A 24,607-nucleotide genomic window follows, 5' to 3' on the forward strand; every position below is an offset into this window, starting at 1 on the left:
GTGGGGTGGCGTGTGTGTGAGTGTGTGCAGGGTGGATGGTGTGGGAATGGGGTGCGGCATAGTATGTGTGGTGCATGTGTGTGTGTTGTGTGGTTGTGGTGTGGTGCGTATGTGGGGTGTGTGGGGTGTTCTCACAGCCCCTGCCCCCCACCCCGTACACACAGCTGGGTCACAGGATGATGGCTGCCTCAGCCTGTCTGGCAGCCTGGTCCTGGCTCCCCTGTCTTCAGGGTAGTGATTACGGGTGCAGGCCTCCCAGGGGAGGAGGACCAAGGGAGTTCCTTTGGCTCTGACCTCAGGCGGTTCGTGAGGAACCTGACCCCAGGCAGCCTGAGGCCTGGCGAGGGGTTTTGCCGGGACACTCAGCCGGGCTCCTCTCCATCACCTCTGCTCCCGACACCAGCCTCTCTGGGAAGTGCCGCCCTGCCCCCAGGATCAGTGACCCGCACTCTGGAGAGGCCTGCTCTTCTCTCTCAATCTAACAGAACCCCGACATGGTTGTCCGCTTCATTCTGGAGCTGGTGCGGGGCGCTGGGCGGCGAGCAGGAGAACAGCTGCAGGCAGGCTCCAGCCCCTGGATGTGGATGCTGACGGCTGTAATTCGGCCCTGTTACTGGTTCATTAGCCACATGCAGGTGGGCAGCTTGCCAGCTAGACCTGTGCTTGGAAGTTTCATTTTCTAGAGGGTTCCACTGTGTCTGCCCCGTGGGCGTTAGTTGAAAGTTTCCGTCTCAGGGGAGGCCCCGCACAGGGTGTTGGCACTCACCACGCCCGCCCAGACCCTGAGTTCTAGGAGAGGCCTCCCCTGTAGCCTGCTGGGCCCAGCTAGCAGTAGAGAAGGCCTGCATGGGCCGGGACTGCTGACACTGGCTCCTTCCTGAAGATGTGAACCCCTTTGAGGGAGGCCCTGCCTCCTCTCTCCTGCCAGAGCTTCCCCTTCCTTTTTTGTAAATTTTTCTTAATTTTAATTTTTTATTATTAATTTTTTAATACCAAAAATATTTTGCATTGATGTATAGCTGGTTAACAATGTTGTGGGAGATTCAGGTTGCCCCTTCCTTTTGAAGGGAGAGTTTCTGGGGTGGGGTTGGCTTCCTTGCTGGCCCAGTCTCTTGCATCCAGTTGCTGCCACTTGGATTTCCCGTATGACGGGATCTGGCCAGAGCTGCCCTGCTGGGCTCCAGACTGCAGTCAGGGCAGCATGCACCTCTCCATGTGGCTGCGGCCAGCCCAGCGCTCAGTGGGCATGGAGTTGCCCAGTGGCGTCTCCCGCAGGGCTCATGTGGACATGCCAGTCCTCAATCCCTCTGGTGGCTGGCTTGACATGGTGGCCTGCACACTTATCTCTTATGGTGCCATTTAAATGATTTTTTCTAGAATTGGCCCCAAAACATGAAAAATAAGTACTATTCAAACTTAACTAGCCCTGTCCTTTAGGAAGAAATGGCATGCTAAGTGCCAGAGAAGATGCAGTTGGTTATTCCTGCTGCAAGCCAGGCCTGTGGCTAGTTGGGTGACTCGGGGCCCTTGAGGCCCATGTGCACTCTGGACTTGTTGAGGTGGGCCAAGGGTGTTTGGTGGGGCTGACTTCTGAACTCGCTTCCTCCTGGACATCAGAGCAGCAGCATCTGGCTCTCCCGTGGGCTGGCTGGCCCCTCGTGGCTCCTTGGCTCCTGTAGCAAGTGGAGTGGCTCGTTGCTGGTAGGTGAGGGCTGGACAGGCAAGCACACAGCCCTGGGCCACCCATGGGGTCACAGCTGCCTTGTGCTTCTCTTTCCTTTACTCCCTCCTCCGCCCCACTGCACCGGTTCCTCCCTGTTAAGACCTTGACCTCAGGCTGAATACATGGAGATGTTCCCAGATCTCAGTTCTCCTGGGTTTCTGCTGAATCCCGATTGCCAAGACCAGCCCCACCGCCCCCACCTCCCCCACCGCCAGCCCCACACCCAGGCAGGGCCAGCAGGAGCACGGTTCCTGAGGTGTCCCTTGGCAAGATGGCTCGGAAGACCTGGGAGCGTTAGGGTGCCCAACAGGAGGTGAGATGAGAAGGTCGGTGTACAGGCTAATGGCCGAGACGCCCCTGTTGGATCATCGAGGCTGGCCTCGGAAGCAGGCCCTTAGCTCTTCCTGACTCTTGGGAGTTTGCTTATGATGCCTGTCACAGCTGGAGCAGATGAAGTGACGGGGGCCCAGGGGTGAACTGGGGACCCACCGAGGATGTTGAGTGTCTGTCCTCAGCTGGGGCTGGAGTCACAGCAGTCAGCAGGAACATGGTGATAACACCAAGGTCTTACCCTTTGCCCTTCTGGCCTATGCTTCTGTGTGTGGCTGCAGGGTCAGCTGTGCTGAGGGTGTCACCCCTTGGTAGCAAAGGGTCAGCAGGCTCTTGGCAGTAAGCCTTGGAACCAGGGCCTTCAGTGTCCACGCGGGGTGCTTGTCATCAATTCCTGCCCCATGTAGCTCTACGGTCGGTGTTAATGGAGGCACCAGACTTTGGCCATTTACCTTTGAGTCCTGTCTCAACCACAGAAGCTGATGCAATTGGATCGTGCAAGCTTAATTATTGATGGGAGCTTGACACCCAGTGCCCACGTCAGAGAAGCCAGAAGGGAGGTGAAGCAAAGAGGGTTCTGGAACATGGAGCTGCCCATTGCCAGGGACCACTGTCTCCCCAGCCCAGCAGACCCCCTGGGGCTGTGAGTGCCCTCCTGCTAATCCCCAAGGCCACCTGTCAGTCCCTGGATCATGCTCTGTGTTTCCTGGCCACAGTCTGGTCTGGGATGCCTGTTTGGATGGAAGGAAAATTCTCACTCAGAGAGGGGATGGGAGTCTGTTTTCTGGGTAGTGATGCTGGTACCTTGGAGGTATGTGGGGCTTGCTCTCAGAGGTGGTCGTCTCCACGTGTCCTCTCTCCCTTATCCCCCGTGCCTTATCCTCCCAGGCACACTGTCCTTGGCATCTCCCCCTGCCTGTCTGCTCATCCTTGAGAGCCCAGGAAACACACTCTAAAAGCCATCTGCTGCTTCCTCTGAGGCCTCCTTTGGATCTGACACTTGGTGACTAGAGTACCACACATCGCAGGCAGGAGAAGGGTGAACCCCCCAAGCTGATGCAGTGCCCAGGCATGGGATGGCACAGGGCAGTGTGTGTGTGAGACTAGACTTGGGTTGGACACCCATCTCCTGGGTGGCTAATGCTCCTGATGTGAGCTGTGTCACCAGCAGTGGCATTGATTCATTTTCCCACCAAGGCTGGGGGGTGGGGGTGGTGCTTGCTGGACCCGCCAGCCCTACCCAGCACAGCCATGACCGCGGTCAGCACACAAGTGACCATGAGGTGGGCAGGGGCGACTCAGCTACCTCAGCTCTGGGTCTGTCTTCTCACCAGCTGATTTTTTAGGGATGATGAGTAAGCTTGAGTGTTTCTCATCACAGTGAGTAATACTGTTATTGACTTCTTTAAAATGTTAATTTTTAATTTTTAAACTTTCCTTTAAAGAGGCTCCGTGGGGGCCTGGGAGGCAGCTTATTTCACTCCCCAAAGAATAGGGTGTGCTGGCGGGCTGCCCCATGGACTCTCCCTGGCGGGTAGAGGGAGGGCCGTCCGCAGCTACTTGCTGCAAGCAGTGAGGGTCACAGACTCAAAGGAAGAGCAGAGGTTGGCTGGGAGAGGTGGAAGGAGGCAGGCAGGGTTCAGTGGTCTCACTGTGGCCCAGTGTCCTTTGCCTCCGCTCCCCAAGTCTGTGTTGGGCAGACTGGCTTGGTGCCAAGTGCTGGATAGGGTAGGAATGGGCCTTAGACTTGGGGGTGGGAAGGCAGCTGGGGCCCAGCCAAGGCCAAACCCTGACCCTGGCCTTCCTTGTGTTTCTTTTGAGGATCCACTCCAAGGAGCACTTTAAGGAGAAGTACACCGTGGATGACGTCCAGTACACAGACGAGGTCAGTAGTGGCCGACCCCTCCCCCTGCTGCAGCCTGGCTTGACATTGCGGGACAGCATGGTCCAGCCACCGACTCCCTTAGCAGTGCCAGAAGCGTCTGGTACCTGGGAGGTGGCTGCTGAGCTGCTCAGGGGAGGCTATCTCTGCGAAGGTCTGATCAGGCTCGGCTGGGCCTTCACATGTCGGGAGGCCCTCTCGCAGGCCCTCATCAGCTGCAGATGCTGCTGTCAGAAAAGCCCTAGGCTGCGAGAGGCCTGTGGGGTGGGGTGGACTTGGAGGTCCCCTGGCTATACTTTTATTTATTTATTGGCTGTGTCACACAGTTTGCTGGATCTTAGTTCCCAAACTAAGGATGGAACCCGGGTCACGACAGTGAAAGCATGGAATCCTCACCATTAGGCCACCAGGGAACTACCCCCAGCTTTAACCTTCTTCCCAGTGTGCTTGGCCAGTAGTGTGTGGCCAGGATAGGGATGCAGCTGTCTTCCCTTGGCTGTGAATCTGTCCCCAGTCCAGGCAGTCAGAAGGGGCTGCCCTGACTTCCACTGCTGTTAGAGCAGGGGGAGATGCCCATGCTTAGATCCTCTCCTTTGGTGGCTGTGTCCCTCCTGCTTTTGTAAACTGCATTGTAACATTATTGCCCTTTGGGACCTTGACCTTCTGGGTCTCCTGGATGTGAAACCTGGAGGTAGGCAGCCTGCGTCAGGCCCTGGGGCTCAGCCCACCGACTTAGAGTCTCCCAGCCACAGTCTGATGGTTTTGCTTCTATGACCAGGGGGTGGGCAGTGGCAGGAAGAGGGTGAACTCAGCTCCACTTACATTGTGATTTCTGGGGAGAAGGAGAACTGGCCTCTAGATGAGGTAAAACAGAAGAGGTCTCGAGTATCAGGACAGGGAAGCCTGTAATGATGGTCTAGGATTACAGCCCCACAGACCAGCTCATTCTGAGTCTGTGTTTAGGAAGCAGCATCTTCAGTGAAGGCGTCAGTGGAATTGAGAGCAGGGAGCTTTCTGCAGGGCCCCCCATCATCTGTGTCATCGGCTTTGTTGTGCCTGTTACTGCTGTGGATCCTACTGGAAACGAGGGCTCCTGTGGACTAGGGGACAGGTGCTTCACTCTGCAGCAACACCTACGGGTTCTAGGAACCTCAGTAGCTCACATGGATTCCCTCCTCCCTCTGCCCTGGGCTGTGGGGGCCAGAGTCTCACCCTGATTAGAGGAGGAGGCCAAAGCTCCAAGCAGTGAAGGGCCTCATCCACAGCCCCACCAGTGTGGAGTACTAGACTTGGATGTGACCTCAGAGCCTGTGGACCCTAGAGGCGCACCCTCCACCCCTGCCTGTGCCCTGTCAGAAGTGAGCGGGTGCTGCTGGACACGCCTGTAGAGCTGACAAGGCTCCCAAATGCCTTGGATTTTCTGTGGCTTGAATTGGAGCCCAACCAAAGTACACACGCCTGAGCTGGGACGCACTCGAGGTGCCCGGGGCTGCTCTGTCACGGACGGTGACAGGAAGCCCTTTGTGTTGGGCCGGTTCTATGAAGCTCGGCTTGATCTAGCCCTCAGACAGCCTTGGCCGTCTGCACAAATCACAGACAGGAAGCAGCTGACACTTGTCTCCTCTGCAGGAAGGCAGGAAGCCCCCACCCCAGGCCGTGGCCTGTCACTCGATACCACATGCAGGTGGCTGATGTAGCAAGCCTGGCTGCCTAGTTCCCCTCCTCCTATCAGTGATCCTGAGTTTAATTATTGAGAAGGTCCAGTGAATGGTGGCTTCCCTGAGAGGGTGGGGCTCAGGAAAACCTCGAGAGGGGGTAGGGATTGCCGTCAAGGTACAGTGCAGAGGCTGTGTCCCTGGTGATGGGAGCTGGCCTGGCAGAGGGCAAGTCTTGCGTCCTCTTTTGTGGCACCAGACGGGTGTTGCCAAGGTCACTGACGCATATATAAGAGACCCTGGTGGCAGCCCAGTGGCTGATAGCCCCCGTCTCCCCACCTCAGTGGGTAAAGGCATCAGGGAGTGGTGTGCCCCTGATTGCTCTGTGGGACCACTGGCCCCAGGTTACCGGATACCCAGTTGTTCATGAGTAAATGCACATCCACATTGTTTGTGGTCATTCCCCACATTTAAATTTTGGGGACAATTTGAAAATTTTAAAGGCATTGCTGCATTGGAAAACCATTGTGCAGCCCTGTTTCAGACTGCTATGAAAAAGGTTCATTTTTTTTTTTTAAAGCTTTGCTTTTTGCATGGTGAACCCAGCTTCCTGGAGCAGTAGGAGCTTGTTTTGACGGCACTGGTCAGGATCATCCAGCCCCCTTTTCTGGATCGTCAACCTTGAAGAGTTGCCAGCAGGCCTGGTGGCAGCCTTGGGTGCGAGGGTGTGAGAGGGAAGCCTCTGGCTGTCCCCAGGGAAGGATCCTTGTCCACAGGGCTCTGAAGCATTCTGTGTTTGCTGTCCACCTCAACCTGTCGGAGAGGCCAGGCTACCTGGGAAACAGGTGCTGTGGCATGAAGCAAGGCAAGGGTGTTTAACAGCACTGGTTTGTGAGAGCTGGTGGGTCCCCAGTGACCACTGCTCCATGGCAATGAGGCCCCGTGTGGCCGGAGCTGTGTCATCCTGTATGTGGAGTGGCATTTCCCGCTGGTGACGCAAAGCTGCCTCCTGCCACCTTAATTTCAGAGGCGTGGAATCAGGGTGTGCTGATGAGAGTGTAGCAGTAATGGGTCTCCACGGGGAAGGACAGATGCAACTGCCCAGCTTGGGGAGGTTTCGCAGCCGCAGAAGTAAGCAGAGCCCACTCAAGAGGTCGTGATCAATAAAAGACGCTGTCCTGCCAGGACCATCAGACGCCTGGCCCTCCACGTCAGACCTCCTCCATCCGTCCGCTTCTTCTCCTCCATTACCCCCCCCACCGGCATATCCTGAGTCGTAGCTGAGAAGAAAACCAGCAGCCAGCACATCTGTCATCCTCCTCCTCTCTCCCAAGGACAATAGTGCCTGCAATCCCCAAGTGCCCGCTTGTGCTCTGGCTCTGCTGCAGCAATTGACAGACCCGCTCCACGCTGATGAATGTAGACCCTTCAGTCGCCGTAACAACACACCCAGGGCCGACAAGCACGGCTCCGGCTCCTTCTAATGAGCCGCCCCCTCCTCAAGGAGGGCCTGGGGAGTGTCAGTGACTCAGCGGGCTGTGGGGCGTGCAGCTCCAGGGCCGGGCTTCAGTCATTCTCAGAGCAGTTACTGAGCAAACGAGGAGGGCCTGGGGAGATGGAGCGTTGGTGGGAGGGTGGCTGGTACGCATCCGGGACTCATCAAAATCTTGACAAAGCGTGGGGCTTGTCAGACAGCAGTTTCCCTAAATCAGTTTTTTTTTTTTTTTTTAAGCCTATTTTTTTAAGGTAATTTATTTTAAAGAAATAATCTATACCAGGATGTCCATCGTCATGATTTATAATAATCATTAGAAATAATGTAAGTGCCCACAGAGGAATGAGTAAATAAACTATCCCAGCTCTGTTAAGAGACTAGGACACAGCGCAACTCTGCGCTCTGCTGTCTTTTAACTGGTGAACCTGGGCAGATGAAGTCTTAAGTTTTTTATTTTATTTTACTGTTTATTTTGGGGCTTCCCAGGTGGCTCCATGGTAATGCATCCACGTGTCAATGCAAGAGATGTGGGAAGAGATGCGGGTTTGATCCCGGGGTCGGGAAGATCCCCTGCAGAAGGAAATGGCAACCAACTCAAGCATCCTTGCCTGGGAAATCCCAGAGGAGCCGGCAGGCTACAGTCCATGGGGTCAGAGAGTCGGGAGTCGACTGAGCAACTGAGCATGTGTGCGCGCAGTGTTTCTTTATTTGGCTGCATCAGATCTTGGTTGCAGCACACAGGGTCCTCACCGTGTCATGCAGAGTCTTCTCTGCGGTGCACGGACCCTCTGGCTGTGGTGCGAGGGCTCTGGAATGCGCAGGCCCAGTAGTTACAGCGCATGGGCTTTGTTGCTCTGCGGCACGTGGGTAGGATCTTAGTTTCCTGACCAGGGATTGAGCCCACATCCCTTGCCTTTCAAGGCAGGTTCTGGGATCACCAGGAAGTACCCCTTAAGCTTTTTCACTAGTGAAACCTGAATTTGCAGCACTAGTTTCCTGGGAGGTTACATGAGATGAGTCTGCAGTGACTGACGCAGGCCATAATCGAGGTCTCCCTGGACGTTTACCATCCCCCTTCGGTAGTGACTGGTAAAAATGGCATGTTTGAAGAATATTTAATGACAGGAAATAAGCGAAGCGTGTAACTTCATATGATCCAAATGTCACTACAGATCTGTTTTTATGTGCAGAGGTAAAAAAGTCTCAGGGGATGGTTTTGTAGGTGTATTTTATGTTTTTTATAGTTTTCAGTATCTTCCAGATTTTCTTTGGGAGCCTCTCAGTATTAAAAAGCATATATATTACATATGTCAAAGCTTATCAAAACATGAGCTTCAAATAATGTGCAGCGTAGAATATGTCAGTGATGGCTCCATAAAGCAGTTGAGACAACAAACAAATCCGTCTCACTCTCACCCTGTGTCAGAGTGTCAGAGTTTAGGGTGGGAGCGTGGGGAGGGGGCTCAAATACAGTGGGAGCTGCCGTGGCCAAGATGCAGAGTGGACTGAGGTGGAGCCCGGAGAGGAAGCAGGTGGTCCCACTAGAGTGTCAGGCACCTTGGATGTCATGGCTGATGCAGTGTGATGGGCATGTTGCCAGGGGAATGAGAGCTGTTAGGGGGCAGTAGAGGAGGGAGTGAACCAATCTGCCTGGGAGGGGGGCAGGGACCTAAGTTTTGAGTACAAATTGAGGAAGCAGCTAAGATGGGGAAAAGTGTGCCAGGCAGTGGTGAGAGCCCAGGCACAGGCATGGGGATGAGCCTACGTGGCAGGGATGGGGGTGGGGTTGTTCAAGGGGGTTGGTTAGGAAGCAGCCAGCAATCAAGGGCCTGAGTGGGCCATGGAAGGGATGGAGTGCAAGGATGTGGGGTTGGGAGTGGCTGAATCCATGTGGTCAAGGGGATGAGTGGGGGCTGGGAGGCGGGTGTCCACCCAGGGGACCAGAGCAGGGTGGGTCTGGTGCCTAAGAGCTGGCTGGAATGGGTCTTTTGCAAGGGACCAGGCACATGAACAGAGGTGCTGCCCTTGGCGGGCGGGTGGGTCTGGCTGTTTGGAGCTGGGGTCCATGTGGGTCCTGGAGGCTGGGCAGCACATGGGAAGCATGCCAGGTTTAAGCTTAAATCCCTCTCTGCCCCCTGATAGCTCCGTGGCTTTTTGAAGTCCCTTATTCTCTGTAAGTTTCCCGTTTGAAGGATGTGCTTGATCAGTGTGAGTTGTCAGCCCTTAATAACCCTGGTACGTCACCTCCATCAGGCTTCATGCGGTGGCACTAAAGTGGATGTTTTCTTTCTGACCTTTCAGATCGCCAGTGTTCTGACATCCCGGAGCCCCTCTGTGCTCCTCACTTTGGTAAGTGGCTGGTGTTGAAGGACCAGGCAGCGTCTGTGTATGGAGAGGGGCTCTGGGGAGCCGCTTGACTCTGCAGAGTCACCAGCAGTCACTGGTGATCAGTAGCGACACCTCGGTCTGGATTACCAATCGTGTCCGGGATCACACCCTCCGTTCTCCAGTCGCCTTGGGCTGCCTCCTGTCTGGAGGCCACTGTGGACGAGGCGCCGTGCATGCTCCAAGAGTTAAAACCCGACTAGAGGATATAGTTGGTTCAGGTTGAGCTCTCGGGGTTTGTTTATCAATTTGCTTCCACCCTGTGTCTCCCTCATTGTTGATAGAATTTGGAAAAACACACCCTTCGCATCAGCCCGTGAAGGTGCTGGGCTGTGTGGTATCAGATTTTGGACCCGGGGCGCTGAATGACGGAGGACCTGCAGCAGCCTGGGGCTGGCAGGAGTGCACAGTGCCCCCCAGCGGGGTGGGAATGCTGGGGCTGTGAAACGGCTCCAAGAAGAAGCCTGCCTTCGTGCGCTTCTTCAGCCTTGGGGAGCTTCCAATATGAAGAGTGTACAGAAAGTGACCCTTCTCTCCTTTGTTAATTGATTTTTACAGGAATAGTTTTTTCTAGGTTATTTTTGTTAGCACTTCGCATGGTCTCTTTTTTCCACGCTCCTGTTTTGATGGCTGAGAAGAGAAGTTAAGATTGTGGTCACAGGGGTCCAGTGTGTTTTATTTGGAGGGATGCAATCAGACATCCACCTGAAGGTCTTGAGGAAGCATTAAAGGGGGATTTAAAAGGCCTGGCCTCTCTGGGGGCAGCACATTTTCCTCTGAGTCTTTTGTTTTCTCTCCTTCCCCGTCTGAGTTCTACTTGGAGTCTCCTTACAATTAGGGAAAGGAGAGGAATGTAGCAGAGTCCCAGCGTCACCGGGAAAGTCCCATCCCTCCCGAGTCAGGTCACACCGGCACCTCTGGCAGGGTCAGATTTGACAGTGTTCTCGGGACACTGTGAGGAGTGTTTGTGCACACACACGTGTGCAAGGGAGATGGGCCAGGCTTGGCGGTGGGGGGGAGCTTGTGGTTGGAGGTGGTCCCAGGCAGCCTGAGCCAGGGTCAGCAAAGTGCTTGGACTGAGGAGACCTTGGTTTCCTCTGCTTTTCAAGCTACAGCAAAGAAAGGAGGGTTGCCCTTCTGCTGGGATCTGGGCTTTCAGGAAGGGATGGGTTGGCTGGGCCAGGGTGGGGGCTCCCGGTCCTTACCCAGTGGCAGGCCTGTGCCCTCACTCTCCCTCTCTCTCCCCAGCGTGGCGTCAACACCGACAGTGGCAGCATCTGCAGGGAGGCCTCCTTCGAGGGCATCAGCAAGTGAGTCATGGGGCCCCAGGAACTGTCTTCCTAGTCCATGAGCTCACATCTTCCCCCGCAGGCCTGACCCAGTCTATTTATATAAACAAGACACAAAACACACAAGCAGGGGACTTCCCTTGGCGGTCCATTGGTTAAGACTCCCTGCTTCTAATGCAGAGGGCATGGGTTCTATCCCTGATCAGGGAACTAGATCCCACATGCCGCAAAGCATGGCCAAAAAGTTAGAAAAAAAAAACCAAAAACCAGAAGGATATTTATAGAAAGGGGCTCAATTTGGTACTTTTGAGGAAATGCTTAGAAAAAAAATTATCTTACATTCAGTTCAAGTTTGACTTTAGGGACCGACGCTACTTCCCCATGGAGCTCCATCGTCAAAGCACCAGTGACCGAGTGCTTAGGGAGCCCTGGCCTCCGGGCACACTCGGGGCTGAGCACACTTGGGGCCGTGCACACTCGGGGCCAGGTACACTCGGGGGGCCGAGCACATGCAGCAGGCGGCTGTTTTCCCCCAGGGACCTGCCCTGACCTTGTGGTCTTCTCTTCATTCTTATCAACCCCCTCTGCTCACTCCTGGCCGATGAACCTCCCCCAGTCTGGCTCATAGGTTTCTTCTGTGCCCCCTGCTGCCCCAGTCCCGGGCAGGGGCCCCTGCCTTTCCTGCCCTCATTTGCAGTATAGCTCCAGGTGGGGCCCTGGAGCCCTGCTCCCCGCTTTAGGCCTCTACACACAGGAGGGCAGATGTTGGGCACAGAGAGCCTGCCTTACCACCCTCACACCCTGGCTCCCCAAAGAATGTGGCCAGCCAGCCACCCTTGTGTCTCTGGGCTGGCTGCTGACCGGCCCTGGCACGGGGGTATCTGCGGGGCCCTAGGCTGCAGCAAGCAAGCCCTTGAGGAGAGCACCTACCCCTCGGGGCTGCCGAGTGTGGCCGGCTCGCTGGCCTGATCCTTGGGCCCCAGACCCTCCTGCACCTCCCGTGCTCTGCACCAGGGCGTCCCCTGTTGTCCTTTGGTGGACCGCAGCGGCGGCAGAGGAAGCTCCTTATAACTATGTATGAGCCCGAGCCATGGGAGTTTGTGCGTATGTGTGATGTCGGGTGATTAGCAGGGATTATGAGCTCATAAATATGTATCACTTCCCCCAATGATAAGAGCGGCGGGGTCGGGGGAGCGGGTATCAGGTTTGCTGCTTTTCACTGCACGAATCTCCGCATCCTCTCGGGAGTTCCCCAGAGCGGCCTTCCTCCCACACCAGCGGTGATTAGCCCAGCTCGTTGAGATGCTGGCCGCGGAGCCGCCGTCTCTTCCCCAGGCCCTTGAGAGGGTAGTGCAGGCGCAGCCGGCTGCTTCCCGTCCCAAGCCTCCCCTGCTCCCCCAGTGCTGCCCGATGCCAGAGCTCCCATTCCCTGTTCACCTGCCTCTGCCAGCACCATGGAATATCTCTGGTCCCGAGGGCTGGCCCCTCTGGCTTCAGCGTGGGTCACTCCCTCGTGGGGAGGGCCCCAAGCTGGGAGGAGGGAGGGCTTGCCACGTGATGAAATGAGACCCCACTCATCCAGAGCCTGGTGTGGAGCCAGTGCTTAGTAAACAGTTACCCATGAGCAAACCCCATCATGCCCCAGTGCCTCTACAAGCCTCAGTTTCCCCAGCTGTGTAGTGGGCCAGTGGACTTCACGATCTCTGATGACAAGATTCCCTGATGTCAGTGAGCTGTCGGGCTTCTCGGCTGTGGGCTCTTTGCTTGCCCAGCCCCTGAGCCGAGGTCTCTGCTGTGGAGATTGCCTCCTTAGCACCCTGGGCACAGGTGGTAAGGCTGGAGTGGCTCCTGGCTACTCCCTAAAGTTTTCTGTGGGGAGAGGCAGGGGACCTAGCGACATCATCATGGTCAATGAGCAGTGAAAGCTGAGGCCCCCTCCCCACTCCTCCTGGGAGGATTCCCGCTGTGGACCAACCCCCTCCCTCCATGGAGTAGACCCAGCCTCTGTTCCCTGCTGCCCCCGGATTCCCCACAGTCCCTGCCAAGAACCCAGAGGAGCCTGTGCTTGGCCACCTCACTGTGGGACTCTCTTTGGAGAGCCAGGGCCTGCCTTATCTTTGCACACGCTCTCAGGCTTTAGGTGGGCCCTCTCCAACCCATGGTCCAGTCCAGACAGGCTGGCTATGGGCTACTCCCCAGACCCCTCACTGCCGGGTTGAGTGCCACCCCCACGCTGGGGGGATTCATTCCCATGCCCACGTGGCAGCAGAGTTTTCTGACTTGGCTGCAGGTGAGAGCCCTCCCTGCCTTGGGGTCCCCAGGCCCACCTACAGTGCTCACCCCGTCCTGTCCCCTCACACCTCCCTCTGGGCCCCACACCCCAGTGTGGCACCCTTCATGTAGCTCTGCCCTCGGGGTTGCTCCGTTTGGGTGCCCTCACCCCGCACGCCGTGGTCACCGACCTTGGGTCCCCTGCCAGTGCCTTCCCTGTGGAAAATCACGTACATCTTCCTGGGGTCTGAGTGCAGTCCAGCCCACTGCCAGCGCTCTAGTTCCGCCACCTCTCGGACCTTGTTGCCGGGCTGGAGGGGCCCTTGTCCTCCAAAGCTCAGTGACTGAGTTCACCTGCCTGCTGTGAGCCTCTCCAGCTGTTTTCGGGGATAATAATAGCCTGTTTCCTAAGCAAGATGAATCTTGCTGTCGTCCTAGTTTCCAGTATTAAGCTGCTTCTATCCTCGGTCACTTCTCACCGCCCTAATGAAGTGGCTCATTCCTGGAATTTTGTTTTTAACCGTTTTGAACTTCTCTGTAAACCCTCCCACCTTAGATCCTTATTTGACCTCTGGCAGAAGTTCAGGATCTGGTGTCTCAATTTGTCCTAATGGGCCACCCGCTGCCACCTTGACCCCGTGACTTGGAGTAGGAGGGAGCTTGTGGCGGAAGCCTCACCTGTCCACCCTTGCCGAGCCTCCTGGCCCTGGTCTAGCCGAGTGGTCGGCCTATGACCTTGTCTCCGGGTGTGGCTCCTCACGGTTGCCTGCCTCGGGCCTGTCACCTTGTGGGGGTGGGGGTGGGGGCCTGTGGGTTTGATCCTGGGAGCCTTTAGGCCTCCCTCAGCCTTCCCAAGTCAGGGCCAGGCCACCTGCAGCCCACAGCAGAGTTTGTGCCAGGCGTCACAGTGGTGGCATCGGCAGAGGACCAGGAGCAGGGAGGCAGAGGTGGGTTGGGGGTGGTAGACGTGTGCTGGGATCTCCCCATGGCCTGGGGCCCCTGGACTCATCAGGGAGGTACCCTCTGCTTCTGGGACACTCCCCACCCTCATGGGCTCTGGTGGGCTTTGTTTTTTTTTTTTTTTTTTACATAATTATGACATGCTCATGTAGAGAGCTCTTAATGCAGAGGCTAGAGCAAGGTGGGGCTCTGTCCTTCCTGGGGAGGAGGGTGTGCTGTGCTGGGCTGAAGGGAGCAGGGTGGGGGCAGGCCTCCTGCTGAGCTGGACTCTGGCCCAGGCCACAGCTCCCACGAAGGTGTAGGAGAAGCAGGCCCCGTGGGGGTTCTGGACACAGGATAGGGTCCAGCGTTCATTGCCAGGTGCTGGCGAGGGCAGGGCCAAGGCTGGTCTGTGGAGAGGACAGCTCTGCAGTAAACAGCTTCTTCCCGTGGGCCGCACATACCATTGCGGCCTGCCGTAGAGGGTTCCTGCACCCTGGGCGCCAAGGCAGACATGATAAGTCTCCGTTAGCAATCTGAGAGGGCAGACTTGATATTCCTGAGAAACAGACGCCAGCTGTTAAGGGAACGAGATTATCTGTGGGGGCCTGCCTTCCTGGCCAGAGACCGTTCCTTCCAAGGCCGGCAGGCTGCCCGGGAGCCCCGGGCGGGGGCCATGAGTACAGAGCGCTTTGTTTCATGCCATTGTCTGACAGAGAAATATGGTCGATATTTTATATCAGCTGGTAGTTGTGGATAAGCATATTTCTTATCTTTTGGCATTTACTTAAATTGCTTTGCGTACTTGAAGACAATCGGTTACAAATTAATTCCGTTTAAATAAGTAGTTAAATATGAAATTGCTGAATTCGGGGGTTATTAACGCAGGAATATTAATGTTCAGAGATGTGAATTTTTAAACCCAAGAAGTAGAAGGACATTATTAAAACTTGACAATTACAATAAAATGCCAGTCTGTGATGTGGGGACCAGTGGCTTTCTGGTTCCTGTTAACTTATGTATCAAGGCAACAGTTCAGATTGAGGTTCTGATTATGGCTTGTGAAATTTCCATGAGTCTCCTGAAGAAGCAAGAGCCCATCCCAGCCCCCAGAGTTGGTGGAGTGGGAGGCCTGTTCGAGGCCTGCTCTCCATCCTCAAGTTGGAAACTGTAGGGAGGAGTCTGGGGGCTGGGGCAGGGCTGGCTGGGCCCCTACTGCTCACTTTGCATCATCCAGCCCACAGGTGGAGCCCACCAGGGAGGTATCCTCTGCTTCTAGGGTACTCCTCACCCTCATGGACTCTGGTGGACTTTTTTTTTTTTTTTTAAACATAATAATTACATGTTCCTTGTAGAAAGGTCTAACTAGCACAGGGGCAAAAAGCAAGGAGCGTTCCAATTTCATGACCCTGAGTTAAAAATTGATACTTTAGTGAATGTCTTTTGGACTCTTATGTGTGTGTCTGAGTGTGTTTCTCTGAGTGTTTTTGTGTCTGAGTATGCCTGTGTGCGAATCTGTGTATTTCTGTATGTGTGTATATTTGGACCTTTGTTAGTTTAAGGGTATGCCTTTGTGTGTCTGTGTGTATTTGCCCATGTCTGTGAATATACATCTGTCTGTATGTCTGCGTGTGCCTCTTTCCTAAGCAAAAGCCTGCCTGTGTGTGTCTGTGTGTTTGCGTCTGGGTCTTTGTGCTGGGTCACCTTGCTGTTCGTATGTGTGTGTGAGCATGTGTGTATGTGTATGTATGTTTTGTCATATGAGATTTTATTGGCATGTTTGGCTTTTGAAGAGATAGGCCCTTGCTTTTCCCAGCATCAAAGTGACATTGGCAGAATGGGAGACGGAGTCTCTATTGCTGTTGTTATTTATGTCACCTGCTTCTCCGTTCTTCACTCTGCGCCACATTGGCTGTCTGTGGTCACTTTGATATTTCACAAGTAGGGCTTGATTCTGCAACATTTTGCTTGACTTCTCAGGAAGTAGTCTTATTTTTCTAGTTAGGGATCCTGAAAGCTTTCATACTGTGGAAACCTCTCAGCCCGCTAGTGCCTCCTTCTCGCTCCTCTCCCCTTTCCCTTCTTCAGCCAGGAGTGGGGTACTAGCTACACAACCAAGGCATTAGATAGGTGCTTTCAAACACCCGTCATTGAGGCCCCGGAGAATCCCTGATTGGTCACAATCCTGCATGCCCTGTGTGCATGGAGCAGGACTCGGAATCCCGAGGGTCAAAGGCCTGCAAAGGCTTCTCTGCTGAGGCCCATACATTGTGCTGGGCTACATTGCACTTCCCCAGCTGTCTCACTGACAGCTTGAGCTCTGAGTCATATGTGACACCAGTGTCACGGATTTGCCCCAACCTGATCTTTTTGTTTCTTGGGTTCCTTTTCCAGTTATGTTCATTTTACCAAAGAACAACTTGGTTTTTCTCAATTACGTGTTTGCTTTCTATTTCATTGATTTTTGCTTTGAAAAGTTTCTGCTCTCTTTACATTTTGTTTGTTCTTTCTCTAGCTTCTTGAGAAAGAAGAAGGCATTTCTGGGATAGAAGTTTGGATCACTGGTTTTCAATTGTTCCTTTCTACTATCTATATTTAGAGCTTTAAATTTTCCTCTAAGCACTGCTTTAGCTGCAGTTCACCAGTTATAATATTTCATGTTTTTATTTTCTAATTTTATTATTATCTCTTCTTTGAAGAGTAGATATTTAGAAGTTTATTGCTTAATTCTCGATTTTGGATTTTATATTTTTCTTTCTGTTACTGATTTCTAGTTTAATTCTGTTGTAATCAGTGAATGTTCTCTGTATTTCAGCCCTTTGAAATTTGTTGAAACTTTCTACATATGTTCATTATGATACATGTTTCATGTGTACTTAAAGAGAGCATGTAGGTCAATGAAGTTAAGTTGATTAATTGTATTGTTCATATCTTCTGCATCTTTACTGATTTCTCTGTTTGCTTATTCTGTTCTCAGAAAAGGCATGTGAAAATCTCAAACCATTCTTGTTGATTTATCTGTTTCCATTTCTGTTTTGACAAGTTTTATAAATCAACTTTATTAGAATAAAATTTGTATATAATAAAATTAATCATGTATATATTCAGTACGTTTTTAAAAACAGCTTTGTCAGGATATAATTCATATACCTTCCAATTGACTCACTTAAACTATAGAATTAAATGCTTTTTGTATGTTTATAGATTTGTGCAATCATCATCACAACTTTAAGTCACATCACATTTTTAAAATCACATCACAACTTTAAAATATTTTCGTCATCCATAAAGAAACCCTATATCCATTAGCAATCATTCCCTTGCCCACCACTAATCTACTTTCTATCTTTGTAGATTTGCCTACTTTAGCATTTGATATAAATGGAATCCTGCAATACATGGCCTTCTATATCGGGTTCATTCACTTCCTGTGTTTTCAGAATTCATCCGTATTGTAGCATGAATCAGTACTTTGCTCATTTTTATGGCTGAAAAATATTCCAGTCTATGGATGTATTGGTTTCTGTTTGCATAATGTATCTTTTCCTATCCTTTCACTTTCATCTTGTGTCTTTGACTCTAACGTATCCCTTTAGAGCATATAGTTGAGTTATTTTTTGCATCTAGTCTGTCAATCCTTGTCTTCTAATTAGAAATTTTAATCCATTTACATCTAAATTACTGATAAGGAAGACCTTTTTTATGCCATTTTGTTTTTAGTTTTGTGTGTCATATATTTTTATTTCTCAGTTTCTCCATTACTCTCATTCTTTGTGTTTGAAGTTTTTGCAGTATTCAGTTTTGATTCCTTTTTTATTTTGCTTTCTGTATATTTTAGTTATTTTCTCATTGGTTACCCAGAGGATTACAAATGATCTTTTAAACTTATAATAATATAGTTTGCATTAATAGCAGCTGGTTTCAATAGTACACGAAAATTATGCTCTCTTCCTTTGTGCTGTTACTGTATACAGATTGCATCTTTATACATCTTGTGGTGATCTACACAGATTTATAATTATCGCTTTATGCAACTGTCTTTTGAATCAGATTGGAGAAAACTAGGACTTACAAACAAATAATGCATTTGCACTTACCTATGTTTCTATACTTACCTATGTAATTAACTTTACCCCTGCCTTTTTTCTTCTCATCTGGATCCTAGTTACTCTCTAGTAACTCCTTTCACTATAGTCTGAAAGATCCCTTTTGATATTTCTTGTAGGCTAGATCTTCTAGTGATGAATTCTCTCAGTTTTCATTTATCTGGAACTGTTTTAATTTCTCTCATTTCTGAAGCATAGCTTTGCAGGATATGGAATCTTGAGTGACAGATTTTTTTTTTTCCTCTCTGTCATCTTGTATTCTGTCTTCTGGCCTCCATAGTTTCTGATGAGAAATCAGCCATTAATCTTATTGAAGATCCTTTGTATGTGATAAATTTATTTTCTCTTACTGCTTTTAAGATTTTCTTTTGACAATTTGATTATATGTCTGGGTGTGGATCTCTTTGAGTTTATCCTACTTGGAGTTCATTAAGCATTTTGGAAATTAACACTGGTGTTTTTCATTAAATTGGGAGAGTTTTTGGCCATGATATTTTCAAATATTCTGCTTCACTATCACTCTCCTTTTCTTCTGGGACTTCTGTTATATATATGTTGGTACACTTGATGGAAGCGGCTATGCTACCTGTCTGTGAGGGTGGAAGATGGTGTTTTGCAGCCAGGCAGCTTGTTCTGCAGCCGACTGCGCCTGGAGAGCATGGCCTGAGCTGCCACGTCTGCTGCAGGAAGTGAGCAGCAGGCCTGCTGTTGTCCAGAGAGTCATGAAGTTAAAGTTCTCCTGACCAGATCTTCTCTTGGTGTGTCTTTTACTTACTTATTTACTTATTTTTGGCTGTGGTGCGTCTTCGTCGCTGCACAGCCTTTTCTCCAGCTGTGGCTAGCGGGAGCTACTTTCTAGTTGTGGTGCACGGACTCCTCATTACGGTGGCTTCTCTTACTGCAGAGCATGCACTGTAGGACACTTAGGCTCGCTAGTTGTGGCTCCTGGGCTCTAGAGCATAGGTTTAATAGTCGTGACACACAGGCTTAGCTGCTCCGGAGGATGTGGGATCTTCCCGGATCAGGGATCAAACCTGTGTCTCCTGCATTGGCAGGTGGATTCTTTACCACTGAGCCACCCAGGAAGCCCTCTTGATATGTCTTGAATGAAGTATTTCTTGCTGGGAGATGAATAGACCATTGAACTAATGGACTTGTTTTCTCTCTGTAGGTTCAGTGTCAACAATACCATTCTTCATCCAGAGATCGTGGAGTGGTGAGTATGGCTTGTGGCTGTTTGTTGTGCTCAGCCCAGGAAGGGGAGAGACCCCGCTGTTGCCACCCACCCTGTCTCAGGGAGCCCCTCAGACAAGCTGGTCCCTAGAAACTCTTCTCTCAGCCTCTTCTGCTTTGTTCTTTTTGTCAGTTGGTCTGTTTTTCCAGAAGGGCACGAGTCATTGAATGTCAATTGTATTTCTCCCTTTCTTTATTTAGAACTTTTTAAAAAGAAATTCTGCCATAAAGGAACCAAACTTACATAGCTCAGTTGAAGTCAATAGTGAAAGGGATAAAAATAAACATCACACATAATTCCATTACCCAAAAGGTAAACATGTTTTCCTCATGTCACGTGTATGTCTTGATTCATTGGCCTCATTTTTGGGGTCTTATGTTGCCCGCTTTATTCCCTGGCTGGTACTGGTAACCCCTACCTGCCGTGTTCTTTCTGTGGGGTCACAGTGGGGTGAGGGGCCTCCAGTTGGGTCCCAGAAGAGACCCTTCAGCTCTGATTGCTGCCAGTTTTCCTAAGCTATTGAGTTGCTCTTGGATAGCACTAAAACCTGTTTTATTTGTCATATGGCTGCACTTACTGTGAAGGTAGGAGAGAGGAGAAGCAGGGCCTTTGCCACATCATCCCCTGACTGCGAGGTGTGTGGGTGCCTCACGTCTGACCCTAAGGCCGTTCGTCAAGTTCACCGTCTGTCTGGGAGACCGCGCTCATCTAGTCTTGGGGCTTGGGCACACTGTGGCCTGAGGGTGAGCATGGGTCGTCTCCTGAGGTTGGGGGCAGTGTAGAGCCGGGGAGAAGGAGAGCGTGATCCAGGCCAAGGGGCCATTTGTTGAAAGGCTGGAGATGAGAAATCTTGGTGGCTCCGTGTGGCCAGCCTAGGGACACACACTGTGGAAGTGGCCCGTGAAGTTGGTCGGAGAGACGGGCAGGAGCCGGGCAGCCCGTGCTGTCTGCCCAGACTTTGTCTTGAGACAGTAGAACCAGGAGAGTGGTGGGATCAGGTTTGCATTTTTTTAAGTCGTGGGGCAGGAATGGGAATAGGCTGCCAGTTAGGAGGCTGCTGCAGGGTCCAGGTGGCTGTGGGGGTGTTGGGGGTAGGTGGCAGAGTTGAGAGTAAAGGGCAGGCAAACAGAACGCTCCTGAGAGGAACTGGCCTTGATGCCCGAGTGAAGGGCACAGTTGAAGGTGACTCTGGGTTTTTGTCCTGATTAGCTCTGAGTGTTGTGTCACTGAGAGGGGGCCGGTGCTGTGGCAGTTGAGGGACTTGTTTGTGGTGTGTTGAGTTTGAGGCAGGTACCGGTGGGAGAGAGCTGAGCCAGAGGCAAAGATCTGAGGGCTGTCGACTGGCATCAGTACCAACCCTTGGGAGAGCTGGGGGCGGGCGGGCCAGCAGCTCTGTCGGCAGCCCTGGCCCAGTGCCCGGCCTGGCCGCACACTTGGAGCCTGAGGGCCTGTGTCCTGCCAGTTCACAGCTACCTGTTCTTTTTTTTTTTTTAAATATTTATGTATTTATTTGGCACCGCCGGGTCTTAGTTGCAGCGGGCGGGATCTCCCTTATGGCATATGGAATCTTTAGTTTCAGTGTGCAGGAGCTGTTAGTTGCAGCATGTGAACTCTTAATTGCAGCCCGTGGGACCAAGTTCCCTGACTGGGAATTGAACCCAGGCCGGCTGCACTGGGAGCACAGAGTCTTAGCCAGTGGACCACCAGAGAAGTCCCCATCTCTTCTTGTTTTTATGAAGTAACATGCCCGGTCCTTCTGTAACCCACAGCTGGCAGAAGAATAAATCCTGGGTGCCCAGGAACCGTGTCCACTCCTCCCCGTGACATCCCTCACAGCTGCTGACACTCCAGATGCTTTGGAGGCCAGGGCTGGGTTGTGCACCTCGCATCTCCCGAGGGATAAGTCATTAGTTCGTAATTTTGGAACAAGCGCGCTTTAATTCTAGTGACATTTCCAATGCTCTGAGGTAGATCCTGCACTGATAAACTACTTCCCGGTCTTATTAAAGCCTTTAGCAGAGAGGACTTACTTGGCATTTGATGGCCATGGAACTATTTTAGAAATGTCACACCACGCTTACGGCCTCAGGGGTGTGTTTAGCAGCGTGGGTTCCAGCCTCTGTAGTGACTGCGGTCATTCTTGGTGGGCTCTGTGGGAGTCACCACCCTCGCCCCCCTCTCTGGTCACTGACGGAAGGACTCTGGGTGGGACGGCTGGCAGGCCCCTCATTTACAGGAGAGGCTGGCCTTCCGTGGTGTTAAATTATGGCCCACTGATGTGTCTTCGGGCCCTGTGTCCTGGCTGCTTTTACCACCCTCTTTCTCTCAGCCCCACAGAGAGAAGTTACCTGGGTTGATGGGAAAGGTGTCCAGTCAGGTATATCCAAATTCTATCCCCAGCCCACCCCTATATGCCCCCTCGCCCCCCGGGAAGTCACTTAACTTTTGTGAGCCTCAGCTTCTTCATCTGTACAATGGGGATGTAATGCCTAACTCACAGCATGGATGTGAAGATGCCTGCTGTCTGACAACTACCACAGACCAAGTGGCTTATAAGCAACTCTGAAGACAGAGGTTCAAGGCCAAGGCCCGGACCCACTGTCTGGCTCATAGACGGTGTCTTCATGTTGTGTCCCCAGATGGCAGAAGGAGTCCTCTAGGGTCCTCTAGCACCTTTCACAAGGGTGCTAATCCCCATTTGTGAGGGTTCCACCCTCATGATCGAAAGCACCCCACAAAGATGCTACCCGCAGAGACCATCACATTGGAGATAGGTTTCAACCTAGAAATTTGAGGGGAGCACAGCGTTCAGTGCATAACACACCACACCTCAGTTTCCTCCGCTGCAAAGTAGACATGGTCTCCCTTGGTGAATGGCTCAAAGTCTGAGGGCGAAAGTCAAGTGACACCATGTCCTAATAGTAGTGGCGGTCGCTTTCTTTTTTGGCTGCACGGGGTCCTCATGGCAGCCCACGGGCTCTGTAGTTATGTGGCACTTGGGGTTCATTGCCTCCCAACGAGTGGGAATTGTGGCTTCCCAGGTGGCACAGTGATAGGGAATCTGTCTGCCAATGCAAGAGATGCAGGTTCAGCCTCTGATGTGGGAGGATCCCCTGGAGGAGGAAGTGGCAACCCGCTCCAGCATTCTTGCCTGGGAAACCCCGTGGACAGAGGAGCCTGGTGGGCTCCAGTCCATAGGGTTTCACAGAGCCAGACACGAGTGAGCAACTGAACGCGCACATGTGGGACCTCAGTTCCCCGACCAGGGATTGAGCCCATGTCCTATGCACTGGAAGGTGAATTCCGAACCCCCGGACCACCAGCTGGCACCTTTTGAGGCTTCCTGTGTGCCTGGTGCTGTGCTAAGCACTCAACACCCATCACCTCACTCGAAGAGACATTTTATTTATGTTATAAGGTAGGACTCTGATCATCCCCATGCTGCAGGTGGGCAGACTGAGGCACAGGGAAGTGATTTGCCCAAGAAAAAGCCTGGAGCTGAGCCCAGGCCAGTGGCTCCAGGCTCAGATACCGCCCCTTGTGGCTCTGAGGAGCATCTTGTGCTGTGCGGGTGCCTGAGTGTCAGCCGCTATTAGTTGGTTCATTCTTGCCCACCTAACCTGCTCGGAGCCCCTGGAATAGATCTCATGTGAGGCCAGGGTGTGGTGGGGTGGAAGAACCACACCCTGCCACCCACACACACCCCAGCTCCCAGGTGGCAGCTGGCCTGGGGATCTGGGCTCCTTCCCGGAGCCAGTCTGATTAGGAGGCCTCTCCTAGCACAGGAGAAGCTTCCCTTCCCATTTGTTTGGGTGTCATTCACTTCCTTGCTGTGACTGCTTTTATTGTTTCCCATTCACTCGAGCAGTACATTTTTGATTTCTTGTAAATTCCTCTGTAATCATACTCTTCTTCCCCCACAAACACGAGATCATAACTGATCATTTCTTTCCTTGCGCCGGGTTTTGCAGTGGGAACATGGAGGTCAAAAGTTGAAACTTAATAAGAGCAGGCGTCTCACTTCCGTAGTTTAGGCTGTGGTTCTGCTTTCCTGTTCGGCGGATGATTAAATTGATCTGAAGGTGGGTGAGGAAATAAAAGGAGATGCCTCTGTGCTGTCTAATAGCTCGGTGCTGTGGGTTTCAGTTCAGCACCTCTGGAAGCGTCACAAAAGGGCAAGCATGTCAGCCTCTGCCACGCACCTTCTCGGATTTTAAGTGATGCCACGCTAACTTGAGTCCTGTGCCAGTTTTGGACACCCAGCAGAGGTGGCTGGTGCATATTCATCAGGCCCCGGGGGGACCCTTCTGTGTCTACTGCCCTGCCTGTCTGTGCCCAGGAGACAGTGAGGTGTGGATGGTTTGGGGCCGACGTGCACCAGGATTCTGCATCCTGGGTAACGTGTCCCAAATTAGGAAGGGTACGTGGATGATGATCTAGATTCTCTGGTGTGTATATGGAAAGTATTCTGGTAGGATTGCTGTCTTTGCCTCCCAATGAATAGGCATTTAGCCCTAAGTCAGCCAGAAAGCAGAGTGGAAAGTGGGGACCTGAGAGTAGAGGGAGAACCTGGCTTACTGTGGGCCAGAAGGCTGGACACAGGATGTGGGGGTGTCAGGGCCTGGTCCCAGCCCTCCCCGCACGGGGCCCACAACTGCCTGACCCCGGTCAGTTCTCAGGTACTCTCAACTCACAGCTAAGCTCAACCACCGTTTTCTTTCTTCGCGGCTCTGGTTTCTCTGAGAGGAGGTATTGATCGAGCCTCCTGAGAATATGTAATTCCAACCAGCTCTTTCCCTTTCCCTCCCTCCTGTTGTTCCAGGCTTTTACCCTTTGCATCCCTGGGTTGCGGCATAGAGAAGGAATGGCCGTGGGGGTCCCAGGGTATTGAACTCCTGCCCACAGCTCCCACAGAACTTGCCTCTGCACATCCATCTCTGGGAGAGACGGAATTCCTGTCCCTTTCAAATGGGTTTTTGTTCAACAGTGTGGCACTTCGATGCTTAGAGGCTGATTTTGGAAATCCTTCATCCTGTCTTGCTACTGTTTTAATCAGTGGAGCATTCAGACCTTGCTTAATTGATGTCTTAATCCTGGGTTTAATGCCCAGAGGCAGTTTTGTGACCTGTGAATATTTAAGGGAAAGAAAAAAAAAAAAGACTGCACAAATGAATCTCAGCCTGGTCCAGTTATTGTCGTTTCAGGCCTGTAGACAGGGATTCTGGGCCTTCACCTCCTCCGCTCCCCTCCCCTCCTCTCCCCTCCCCTCCCCTCCCCTCCTCTGCCCACTTCTCCCCT

At 52.2% G+C, this 24,607-nt stretch overlaps 1 protein-coding gene across 1 annotated transcript in view; it reads left to right on the top strand.

The window, feature by feature from the left end:
* The window catches only part of PEPD (peptidase D), a 126,290-nt gene that overhangs the window by 13,479 nt on the left and 88,204 nt on the right, over nt 1-24,607 (top strand). The window contains exons 4-7 of the mRNA XM_040253146.1: nt 3,875-3,938; nt 9,387-9,434; nt 10,719-10,780; nt 19,247-19,291. Of these exons, the coding sequence (XP_040109080.1) occupies nt 3,875-3,938; nt 9,387-9,434; nt 10,719-10,780; nt 19,247-19,291 (219 nt within the window). The remainder of the gene's footprint in view (nt 1-3,874; nt 3,939-9,386; nt 9,435-10,718; nt 10,781-19,246; nt 19,292-24,607) is intronic.

The sequence above is a fragment of the Oryx dammah genome, unplaced genomic scaffold, assembly GCF_014754425.2.
Source record: "Oryx dammah isolate SB20612 unplaced genomic scaffold, SCBI_Odam_1.1 HiC_scaffold_13, whole genome shotgun sequence".
NCBI lineage: Eukaryota > Metazoa > Chordata > Mammalia > Artiodactyla > Bovidae > Oryx > Oryx dammah.